General features: G+C 46.4%; 1 protein-coding gene across 1 annotated transcript in view; it reads right to left on the bottom strand.

The window, feature by feature from the left end:
* The window catches only part of LOC133128915 (collagen alpha-5(IV) chain-like), a 35,225-nt gene that overhangs the window by 11,549 nt on the left and 11,551 nt on the right, over positions 1–12,125 (bottom strand). Inside the window, exons 14-32 of the mRNA XM_061242723.1 lie at positions 11,877–11,921; positions 11,350–11,412; positions 8,379–8,414; positions 7,791–7,899; positions 7,434–7,526; positions 6,908–6,994; positions 6,334–6,404; positions 6,007–6,195; positions 5,413–5,584; positions 4,706–4,798; positions 4,055–4,156; positions 3,484–3,578; positions 2,767–2,917; positions 2,215–2,325; positions 1,528–1,692; positions 1,217–1,303; positions 862–990; positions 634–732; positions 301–381 (exon numbers count right to left, since the gene is read on the bottom strand). Coding sequence (XP_061098707.1) covers positions 301–381; positions 634–732; positions 862–990; positions 1,217–1,303; positions 1,528–1,692; positions 2,215–2,325; positions 2,767–2,917; positions 3,484–3,578; positions 4,055–4,156; positions 4,706–4,798; positions 5,413–5,584; positions 6,007–6,195; positions 6,334–6,404; positions 6,908–6,994; positions 7,434–7,526; positions 7,791–7,899; positions 8,379–8,414; positions 11,350–11,412; positions 11,877–11,921 — 1,978 coding nt within the window. The remainder of the gene's footprint in view (positions 1–300; positions 382–633; positions 733–861; positions 991–1,216; positions 1,304–1,527; positions 1,693–2,214; positions 2,326–2,766; positions 2,918–3,483; positions 3,579–4,054; positions 4,157–4,705; positions 4,799–5,412; positions 5,585–6,006; positions 6,196–6,333; positions 6,405–6,907; positions 6,995–7,433; positions 7,527–7,790; positions 7,900–8,378; positions 8,415–11,349; positions 11,413–11,876; positions 11,922–12,125) is intronic.

The following is a 12,125-nucleotide window of genomic DNA, read 5'->3' as shown; positions in this document are numbered from 1 at the left end:
TTGTGATTGTGTACATTATACAATGTTGGTTCATAGCCCTGGTAGAAAGTTTAAAACCAGAGGCACTGCTAAGTATGGTCACTTACTGCTTAATTACACTTAATTCATAGAATATACTCTAACCTCTAAACAGATAGTATAGGTCCCCACTAAGCTAATTTATATATTTTCTAAAAACATTAAGAGTAAAATCTCAGTTAATAGGGGAAATAATGAGCTTTATACAAAATGTTTTCTTTAGAAGAACTGTCTGGAAACTATGGTCCCCACTTGGCAGGTATAGTGAGTTAGTTCCCTCACCTTGGTGTCCCCGTGGTCCAGTGTCTCCATGAGGTCCAGGGTGGCCAGGTTGTCCCCCAAAACCAGGCTCACCAGGGGCCCCTGAGCAGAGTCACATACTTTTACAGAGAACTGTCAAATCACACACAGATATACTCTCACACTCTTATACACACACACACACACACACACACACATTCACTCTCACACACAAACATTCAAACAGACATATATACATTGATACGCACGCACACACACACACACACACACCTTCACTCTGGCACACAGACATTCAAACAGACATACATTGATACACACACACACACACACACTTGTGTGGGAAAAGGCAGGGACCTGGAGTGCCATTCCTTCCTGGTATCCCATCCCTCCCATCTTGTCCATTGGGTCCTCGCAGTCCTGCATCCCCTCTAAGACCAGTCGGCCCATGTCGACCTATCAGAGAGCAGCAGTCAGTATCAGTCCACCACGCCACCTAGGTAATGAATGACTGGAGCTGAACTTTACAGTAAATGCTGGTAAACAGGTTGCCAGGGGCTTTGTTATGTCTTGGGAGCACAGTACCTGGAGGTCCGGGGTCACCTTTATTTCCCACCACAATATTCTGTGGGCCTGGTTCTCCAGGGGCCCCAGCATCCCCCTCTGTCCCCAAACTTCCTCTGAACCCTTCTGGGCCTGGGAGGCCCTGGGACCCTGCAAAAAGGATAAGTTAAAAAAATAGCTTCATGCATTAGCTATCTCCATAATTGTCATCATCATCATGATCATCATGATCATTGTCATCATCATCACAATCATGGTCACCATCATCATCTCAATCATCATAATCACCATCATCATCATCACAATCATCCCCAAAATCACAGTATTCATCACAGATATAAAGTAAGCTTATCATTGAAGTAGTGGATGGTCTGACCTCTTGGTCCTGGTGGTCCGTCATATCCAGGAGGTCCATCTGGTCCATATCCAGGTAGGCCTGAGAGTCCTGGATCTCCCTGGGGGCCTGAGAAATCACAGACAGAGCTTTAGCAGATCAACCGCCTGGGAAATCACAGACAGAGCTTTAGCAGATCAACCACCTGGGAAATCACAAAGTAATACCTACCTACCTGGGTAATTAGACAGAACCTGTACCTAATCATCATCATAATCACAAATAACTGCATTGTGATGACTGTACTGGTGCTGTAGGAGTCTGTCGTAACTATTAATCAGTTCTTACGTTACCTGGAAGTCCAGGAAGGCCGTCCGACCCTTGGACACCCTTTGGCCCAGACAGTCCTCGCTCTCCACGTAAGGAAGCCCCAGGTGGCCCAGTCTCCCCCTTGGGTCCGGGGGGGCCGAACCCAGGCAGACCCAGCTCCCCCCTCAGTCCTTTCAACCCTCGAGACCCTGAGAGAGGAAAGGGGGCACGATTAGCAGAGCTTGAGAATCCAGTCCAGTGGGTGTAAAGACCCCATAAGCACTCCATGTTTTATGTGTCACCGATGTACAGGTAACAACAAGCAAGACACAGCTGGTGACTATTTTGAAAATATTTGAAAGGTTGTGGGAACAGTGTATCTGTAAGTAGGATGTAAAAATGCTTGCACTGGAAATACCACTGAAGAAGACTGATGTGGGGGCAGCCTGTAGCCTAGTGGCTAAGGTGGATTACTGGGACCTGGAAGGTTAGTGGTTCATGCTCGGTGTGCTCACAGCTTTTGGGCCCTTTAGCACGGTCCTTAACCCCACATTGTTTCACGGGGAAAGCCCTACTTAATCAAATCAACTGTAAGTCGCTTTGGATCAGCTAAGTAACAAATGCGTATTATTATTATTATTATTATTATTATTATTATCATGATTTTTCCCCTCTGAAGGCTGGACTGAGGGCTTGTGGGCGTTATATATGTTTGAGTGACAGCAACGTACCTGAGAAACCTCCATCTCCTCTCGGACCAGGAGGACCCGGTGGACCGGGATGACTTAGGCAGGGCCCAGCGAGGCCAGGTGGCCCCTGAACACCAGCAACCCCCTTTTCCCCTGTGGAGAGAGCACAGACACTAGTGTGTGTCTCTCTGTGTCTGTGTGCCATGCTGTAAGATCCAACTATGCCAGCTTGACCAGCTTTGATTAGCAAAATTGAGTTTGTCAGATGGTCTAGCTGGGTATAAGCTGATCAACCAGCATGGCCAAGCTGGTCACAAAGCTGGTCTATCTGGTATGAGTTTGAGCTACCAATTGTTTCAAAACATAACTTGAGCTGGTCAAATCATGTCAAGCTGGGAGCTGGTTTGAACTGGTCAACCACCTAAACTATGTCCGGCAGGGAGCTCATCTGAACTTGTCAATCAGCTACCAGCTGTTTCAATACCTAGCTTGGGCTGTTTTTTTCAGCAGGGTGTAAATGTGTGAGGATGAGTGCATCTTTATGCGTAGATACAGTGGTCATGGGCGGGCCTGTATATGGTGTATCTCAGGCACCTTTCTCTCCAGGTGAACCATCTCGTCCTGGTCCTCCAGCAGGTCCGGGAAACCCCTTCTGCCCAAAATCTCCTGGGGTACCAAGGTCCCCACTCTGACCTGGGGGTCCCGGCCTGCCCACGGGCCCCGGATGGCCATACTCCACCCTGCCCTGAGGACACACAACATGCTCTCACATGCTGCACCGTCCTGCCAGAGATCCCTTTCTGTTGACACAGGAAGTACTAAAGAACTGAAGCCGTTTACAAACTGTGCCAGGATGGGTACGATCCATAGACTGTATAAAAATATGATCAGGGGAGGTATGGTAGCCCCAGGCTAAGCTGTGAAAATGTAATAAACAGATTTTATTTTCACAACACATTTCCTGTGTAATACCATACATGCTTTTCAGTCATACTGATAAGGACACCATTAACATATGGTCAAGTATCTACACTTGGGCAAGACTCCATACTATAATGTACTATGATATATCATACATATCCAGAATATTTGTGCAATAAACTGATAAATATATTTAACGGCAGTGGCATTCATATATTGTAATATCTAAATGTGGATAATACACTGTATTGGCCACTTGGTAATTTGCATGCGGAAACTGATACACATTTATTTTTGGACCAAAATTGGGGCGAGATGCTGGGTTGTTGAGTGGTTGGGATGTTTTTATTCCTAGACGAGGATTTCTGTACAGATGTGTGTGTGTCTGACCTTTTCCCCTTGAGGCCCAGAGAGTCCTGGAATGCCTGTGAGTCCTGGGGCCCCCACCCCAGGAGCACCTGGTTGTCCGGGAGGGCCTCTGTCACCTGAGGAAACAGGAAGTGGATCTCTCACAGGAAGTTGATCTGTCACAGGAAGTCGATCTTACTCAGAAAGTAGATATATCACAGGAAGTATCATAGATCTGACTCAGGAAGTAGATCTATCACAGGGAATAGATCTGCCACAGGAAGTAGAGCTGAATCAGGAAGTAGATTTATCTCAATGAGTAGATCTGTCACCTGAAACAGATCTGTCATAGCAGCATGCTTATCGAGTAGGTTCTCACTCACAAACACATGCACACACACACACACACACACACACACATATACACACACAAAGATGAACACGCACACACATACCCAAACTGACACAGGTACTCAGATGCAAAGTCACACACATACACAGACAAGGCAGAAGTGAGATTAAATTCACACAGTTGGCTGGATTGTCTAGCTCATGCTGGTATCAGGAGCATTACGAGGTCAGAGGTCAGATATCGGAATGACATCGTTCTTACCTTTCTCTCCTGCGAAGTGCAGGCTTCCGGGAGTGCCTTTCTCCCCCTTTTCGCCAGGAAAACCAGGTAAACCCGGCACTCCGGGGTGTCCAACACCTATACCTGCAAGACCAAAAACACATACCTGTGAACCCTTTCAAAAACAGAATACACTGAAATATAATAGAACAAAAGCTAACATCGAGAAATTGCAAGGTTTCACGACACATTGCTAAACATATAAATTATTGCTTTTCTGAGATTCCAATATATTTGTTTTAATCCACTTCTAGGAAAGGTATTTACCATTTTATTTTCCAGCAAATTACAGTATATTCAATTTTTGAAAAGAAAAGCACAGACAGCTTAGGACTTCAGATTTTATCAGGCAGACATCACTTTGTCCAAAGCTATTGCGTGACTGAATACAATTTCAGATTTCAAACAATCTTAATGAATCAAGCCCACAGGAAAAGATAGCAGGACTCTGAATGGTCTCTTCATTAATCTTGCTTAACGGTTTTGACTGTTCATTGCTGCACTAGTTTGTCTAGTCATAGTTGACTTAGTTAATACTAATGAGTTCAGTCAGTTTTAACTGACTTCATTCCATTCCCAGACCCACCATTCTCCCAACCCTGCTCCGGACCGCAGCTCCACTCTTGCACTCACCTGGCGGACCAGGTATCCCGGCGACACCCCTGTAACCTTTGGGACCAGGGTCTCCTCTGTTAGTCAAAATATTGATGGGATCCCCTTTTTCACCTGAAGGAAAGAGCCATGTCATCTCTATGATTTCTCTGTGAGGAATTTTTCAGTGAGAAGTTGGTGAAATAGTGTCTATGTGTAGGTGTTGAGGTGAAAACTTTCACTTCTCAACCAAATGTAGCAAGGTTCTCCTGCCAACTAGGTCAGGCTACAGGTCAGGGAAAACCTGAGCTGTATTGGGGTTAACCTTGTCTGTTTATGTCACAATGTCTCTCAACCTAGGTTTCCACCCCACTGGACCTCTAGATTTGGCTCAATGAGGTCACAGATCTCACACTCCTGGCCCTGGACAGTCCCTGCTGTTTTCAGCTAGGGTTGAACAATTTTGTGAAGATTCAGGACTGAAAACTCCTTGAGAAATGTGCAATTCTCAGACCCTAATTTCAGCAGTTGAGTGTTTAATTTAAATATTCAACTAAAGAAAAAGTTGTCTGATGTTTCCCCGAACCCAGGGTTAAATCTGCAGGCCTTCCTATCCTGAAAAAACAGAGCATGAGGTCTCTGATTAAGAAACCAATAACCGAAAGCCATTCAGTCCATAAACTGCAGAGATGTTGGATGACTTCTTAGGTGCATGTTTATGTGTTCCGGCTGCTGCCTCACACTCTTACCTGGTTCTCCAGGTATGCCCTGGGCTCCCTCGACCCCTTGATTGCCCTTCTGTCCTGGAAAACCGGGTAGCCCAAAACCTGGCAGCCCGGGTACTCCTGCTAGTCCTTGGTTTCCTTGACGACCAGGCGACCCCAGAAGGCCCCGATCCCCCTTCAAGCCTTGCAGCCCATACTAAGACATCAGCAGCGAATCACATCCATGTCATGATTACATCAACCAATGACCACTCTATGCCTCAAAAATGCAGCCAGTCACTGCAATGTCACTGCATTAGATCATAATACATAACCAATCATCACTATATACCTAGTTTAGCACTGATATAGAGGCAGGACTTTTGCAATCCAATCCTCACCACCAGTGTGCAAGTTAACTTGAGGAGAACTATAAATCACAGGCACAATTTTCATTGGGTGTTAACAAAAGCAATTCCTTGTGAAATAATGGTTGTAGTATCGTGAAGCGTCTGACTAGTCAACCACATATTTAATGAAAGATGTTTGATGGATGCAATTGTGATGATCAAACAATTGACAGTTGAGTTCAATGCCTGTCTTGCACTTCAGATACAACAATACAGGAGAGGGACCAACCGAATCGCCCTTGGGACCCCATTGGCCCCGGGGCCCAGGGAGTCCACGACGCCCCTGCGCTCCCTGTTGCCCGGGTCTCCCGGGGGATCCAGCTGAACCTCTGTCACCTTTCTCCGCTGGCCGAAGACCGATGCCTCCTTCCCCCTTCTGCCCTGTGTAGCCTGGAGGACCTGGTCTGCCATCCAGGCCCTGCAGTCAAAGCCAGCATAGGGACATCATAGATCCAAGGAATCACCATAGATATCACATCATTGCCAAAGACACAGGCAAAGCTAATCCACCATAGAGACCGACAGCCTGACCTGCTGGTAGCATGCGTGAACTCACCGGGACACCTGAGGGACCTGTGAGTCCTTTGGCACCTGTATCTCCTTTCTGACCAGGATATCCATCCAAACCTGGGCAAAACAGATATAGGAGTATCAGATCACAATTAGAACCTAATGTAGACACAAGAAAGCAGGTGATGTGAAGAGCTTGTATAACAATAACATATCAGAATCGTGTGGTTTGAAGAGCCGCGGTGGCGCAACAGGCTAAGATGCAGCAGACTCGCGGTTGCAGTTCGCTGCAGTTGCACACCGGGGACCGGGGTTCGATTCTCGGTCCTGCCAAAAGCCATTGGCTACCAAATTGGGAGAAAAAGGGAAAAAAATTGGATAAAAATTATATATATATTAAAAAAAAAAGAATCGTGTGGTTTGTCGGGGCCTTGTCCGAAGCTTACTTGCCTACTGTTGAGGATACAAGATGTATTACTCAGTAGTAGGCGAGCAGGCTGTTTCAGTCATGGCCCAGGATTTCCCTCCTCTGCTGTAAACACTTCCTGTCCTGAACAAGTACGCATCATTTCCTGTCTCTCATCACAGATTAGAGTGTTAGAATGTTAGTGAGGTGTTACCAGGGTGTCCTGGCTGACCGGGAGGCCCAGGGAGGCCTGGGTGTTCGGTTCCATTCCCTGGACAGAGGCAGGACACGCCGTTGTCCCCTGCAGAGGACAGAACACACCAATCAGAACAAAGCACAAAATGAAAGAAAAAGTGAAAAGAGACCAGCACACTAGAAAATCCAAGGCGTATCCACCCATCCATCCATTATCTAACACGCTTATTCCTGGTCATGGTCATGCGGGGTACTGAATGGTATCCCAGCATGCATTGGGGTGAGAGGCAGGAATACTCCCTGGACAAGCTGCCAATCCATTGCAGAACAGAACAAAGGTATAACAATGCAAAAATATATTTATTTATAACATATGCTGGTGTACAAAGTGTACAAAGTAACAGTGAAACAAAGAAAGAAAAATAAACAAAGAACAAGGACCCACATCCAGCAGCAAAGGGGCCAAAGAAGGGGCAGGAGGAGGAGGGAGGGAGGTCCAAAATACAGCACTCCAGCTTGACCATGAGAGAAACAGCGGTACGCACCTGTTATTCCGGGCCGACCCGTTGCTCCTGGTTCCCCCAGAACTCCCTTCTGTCCCTTCAGCCCTCGAGGTCCCAGAGAGCCTTCCGGTTCACCTACGCACAGAATAAGAATAAGAACATTTCACGCAGGGATCTCAAACTCAAAGCCTGGAGGGCCACTGTGTCTGCTGGTTATTGATGTGTCCCTGCACTGTAAGTGCTTGATTCAATCATTGACTGACTAGACTCCTGTCAGCACACCGTGGCCTAAAATGGCTGCCGATTAAAAGGAAATTAAAAAACCAGCAGAGACTGGAGCACTTACACAGTCAGGAGTCTGGGATGTAGGGACACTTAAACAGGCATGATTTGGGCTACCTGTACTGGGTCCTGGGGGGCCTGGGTCACCAGGGAGACCAGGGAACCCCATTAGTCCATCTGGGCCGGGGGGTCCTGGGATGTAACCATCTGAATCACCCTTCTCTCCCTTCGGGCCGATGAGACCTGGGGGGCCCGGATAACCTGGAGCCCCCGGGGAGAACCTTCCACCTGGGGAGAAAGAGAGAGAGAGAGAGAGGGAGTGTGTGTGTGTATGTGTCTGTGTGTATGGTGTGTGTATGTCAGTGTGTGGTGAGCATGTGTCTGTGTGTAAGGTGTGTGTATGTCAGTGTGCGGTGTGTGTGTGTGTGTGTGTGTGTGTGAGTGTGTGTGTCTGTGTGTATGGTGTGTGTGTGTCAGTGTGTGTGTGTATGAGTCTGTGTGTGTGTGTGTGGGTGTGAGAGAGAGAGTGAGAGAGACTGTGTGTGTGTGTGTGTGTGTGTGTGTGTGTGTGTGAGAGAGAGAGAGAGAGTGTGCGTGTGTGTGTGTGAGAGAGCGAAAGGTGTGTATGTGTGTCAGTGTGTGTGGTGTGTGTGTGTTAGTGTGTGGTGTCGGATGACAGGTTGAAGGTCAAATCAGGGTCATTACCTGGGGCTCCCTGAGGTCCAGGTAAACCATCTTCACCTGAAATAAAAACGGGGAAGCAGGTTACAGACACTGATTACACTGATACAGACGCTGAGTGAGCTGAGTGACATAAGGACGGACTGGGTGATGAACACCAACCTTACCTGGGAGGCCAGGTGGGCCTTTGGGTCCGGGAGGGCCAGGTAATCCCTGACGCCCTTTGATTAACTCCTCAGGCCATTCCACCTGTGTGTGGGAACAGGACTTCTGTTAGCATCAGCTGATCATCTAAAATACCTTAAAATCAGATGGTCCGTGTGGGATTCAATTATGTGGTGTAATGGTAGTGGACTCCTATGCCAAGACTTTTCTTGTTACAAAATTAAATTAATTATTGAAAGAAAATAAATTGAATCATTCCAAATTCATGAGCTATTTTTTGTCAAACAAAAAGCGTCTTTTAAACATGATTTGTCTGTATTTTGTCTTAAAAACTTCAAACTATACACTGCAGTCGAAATCAAACACTCTGCCCATGGCTGACTCACTCTCAAAGGCAGAAATACCCCTGTATCTTAAAGGTTCCATGCACAAGAACAATCCTAAATCTTTATTTTCCTACAGCGCCATTTAATTCGAAATACAACATAAAACTACACCTGAAAGCAGGGTTGAGGGGGCCAAGCAGTCCAGTAGGGCCATGGCAACTTAATCTTGAACTTGATACTCAAGCTATTTAACCTAAATTATTATTTTGAATGTAAATAATATGTAAATAAATCAAGTCCTATTTACTTATTTACGTAACCATAACCAAAATGCATAGCGATGCACAGACTGCTGGGCTGCTAGCTCTCACTGGAGCATGTAAATTAAAGATAAGAAAAGCTATTACTACTATACACTATGCATTCGATGATGCGGTATATGATTTCGGTAGTATATGGGCTCAGAGGAGCTGGAAGCCTATGGTGTAGAAAGAGCTAACAGGGCACAAGTTTCTGCATTAGTGGAGGCCTGTAAGCTCCATGCACACACATAAGGTTTAAACTGAAGAGACACAAGGGAACCACAGAGCTGACGAAGCAACTAATGCTGCAGCCCTCATTTACCAAGGATATAGCTGACTATCTCTAAAAGAAGCGCATAACTCTGCTACTAAAAGCAGTGACATTGGAGTGATTAGACACAACAAGGAGCGAGACTAGACAAAGCGAGGTACGATTATGGAGAAGTGCTGAAACTGATAAACAGCGCAGAAAGCTCTATTCCATTCTACTTTTTATCTTACCAGCAGGAGACACCACTGGTAACCGCATGAAGACAAATCTTCTCTTGCCTAGATAATGTACGTCATCTCCACCCCACCGACTGCCCTGCTGTAAAATACAGCTATGCCAGCTTGACCAGCTTGAAAATTGAACTTGTCAGATAGCTACCTGCTGTTTCAAGGCATAGCTTGAGCTGGTCAAGCTATGTCAAGCTGGGGGCTGACCTGAATGGGTCAACCAGCGACCAGCTGTTTCAAAACCTAGCTTGAGCTGTTTTGTTTTTTTTTCAACTGGGTGGAGAAGCCCTACTATCAGGCCTCTCTGCGGTAAGTTAAAATCTTCGATGTATCCGTTGAGCGTACACTCATGTACCTCAGAGTATGTGTGGGGCCCAGGGTCATAATGGCATACAGTATTTGAATATAATTAAAGGTTGAAAATATTACGACTACTACAAAAACTACTGCTGCTGCTACTACTACTGTTATGAAAAAAGAAATGAAGAAGAAAAAGAACTCACCAACCCTGGAGGGCCTGTGGGGCCTGTTGCACCTTTCTCTCCCTAGAAAAAGTAAAAAACAGGGCGTCACACACACACACACACACACACACACACACACACACACACACACACACACACACACTCACAATCACAATGGTCACAATTAAAAGGATTATCAAACTAATGCATCATGAAGAAGACCTCTGACCTTTGACCCTGGGGTCCCCAGGGCACCCGGAATTCCCCTGTGCCCTTTTATACCCTGCAGAAGACACACAGATCAGTGCAGGTATGATCAGAGATCATCACCCTACAGCTCTAACTGACTCAGATCTGAGCAGTACTCATCACTCATTGCTGGCATGTGGTTGAGATGTGGTAGAATTTGCGGGTGATTCTCCTTTTTTTTTTTATCTGGTGGGAGCTTGTAGTGGTTGAGATGTGGCTAGGTATGTGTGTGGCTGAATTTTTGGGTAACTGTCATGTTACATTATGTTACATTACAGACATTAAATGTAACATAGCGACATACAACAAAGTGCAAAACCATAACCAGGGACAAGTGTGCTGAAAGTACAGTTCATGGGTTTTAATTGGTGGATTAGTTGTGATGAGATTGAATCTGTTGATGATCCATATGTGGTTGAGCAGAAGGGCCCTTGACATGTGATTGATTTGGTTGGAGGCTGACATTTGAGAGACAAAATTGGGGGTCGGTGCAGTGCAGCCGCCTCACAGCCAGGAGGTCCTGGGTTTGAATCCCGGTTAGCCAGGGCCTCTCTGTGTGGAGTTTGTATGTTCTCCCCGTATGCACGTAGGTTCCCTCTGGGTACTCCAGCTTCCTCCCACAATCCAAAGACATGCAGGTTAGGCTGATTGGAGAGTCTAAATTGCCCATGGGTATGAGTGTGTGAGTGAATGGTGTGTGTGCCCTGCGATGGACTGGCGACCTGTCCAGGGTGTATTCCTGCCTTTCGCCCAATGTACGCTGGGATAGACTCCAGCCCCCCTGCGACTCTGTTCAGAATAAGCAGGTTAAAATAATGGATGGATGGAAAATTGGGGGTTGATAGTTGGCATTTTTTTCCACCTGAAATCCAGGCAGTCCAATGTTGCCATCTTTGCCAGGTTTCCCCTGAAAAGAAAAACCTTGTGAAAACGTTGACCTGAAGCTACAGAACTGATATAAAAACACTGCATTTATCTGACCGAGTCGTACCTCACCACCAGGATCCCCTCGGTCACCTTTCACTGCCGTCAGCGTTGAGTCTCCAGCACGACCCTGAGCACGTTGGGGACAGACAGACAGACAGACACATGAGTGCACTGCTACAGACAGAGGAATGGTCAGAAATACCACTAGACCACAGGTGGCAAACAAAATTCTCAGGGGGCAGCAAGGTGAGCGTGTTTTTTTGGTTTCCTTTCAATTATGCCAATTAAGGCCTTGAGAACAAGGTGTTTGGATTCTTTAGCCGTTCAAAGATTTAAATGAACCACTGGTGCCAAGAACATCCAGAAAACCAGAAGATACTGCGTCCCTCCAGGACTGGAGTTTGACACCTGTACACTAGACACACAACAACATACAACATACAGGCAGATGAGTAGACCTAATTTTCAGCACACACAGAGACACACAGAGACAGACACAGGTATGTAGAAGTCACCTAGAGATGTGTATTATATCAACTATGGGCAAAACAGCTTAGCATGCTCAGTATGTGAATATTAGAGTGTACTTACTGGGGTTCCAACACAGCCCTTTTCACCCTTTTGGCCTGAGTCCCCCTGCAATAAGAGTCCAGAGATCACATGAGTCCCAAGGGACACCCCCTTCCCCCTCCCCAAACCTCTGGTCCACTCCCCACCCCACCACCCCACCCTCTGCCACGAGACAGTCCAGTGATCACCTGGGCCCCAAGAGACACCCCCTCGTGAGGACTTTTACTTTCCCACTATATCTGAATCAGCTTACTTGCCTACTATTGAGTA

The sequence above is a fragment of the Conger conger genome, chromosome 5 (genome assembly GCF_963514075.1).
Source record: "Conger conger chromosome 5, fConCon1.1, whole genome shotgun sequence".
NCBI lineage: Eukaryota > Metazoa > Chordata > Actinopteri > Anguilliformes > Congridae > Conger > Conger conger.
This window is presented reverse-complemented; position numbering and strand designations above follow the sequence as displayed.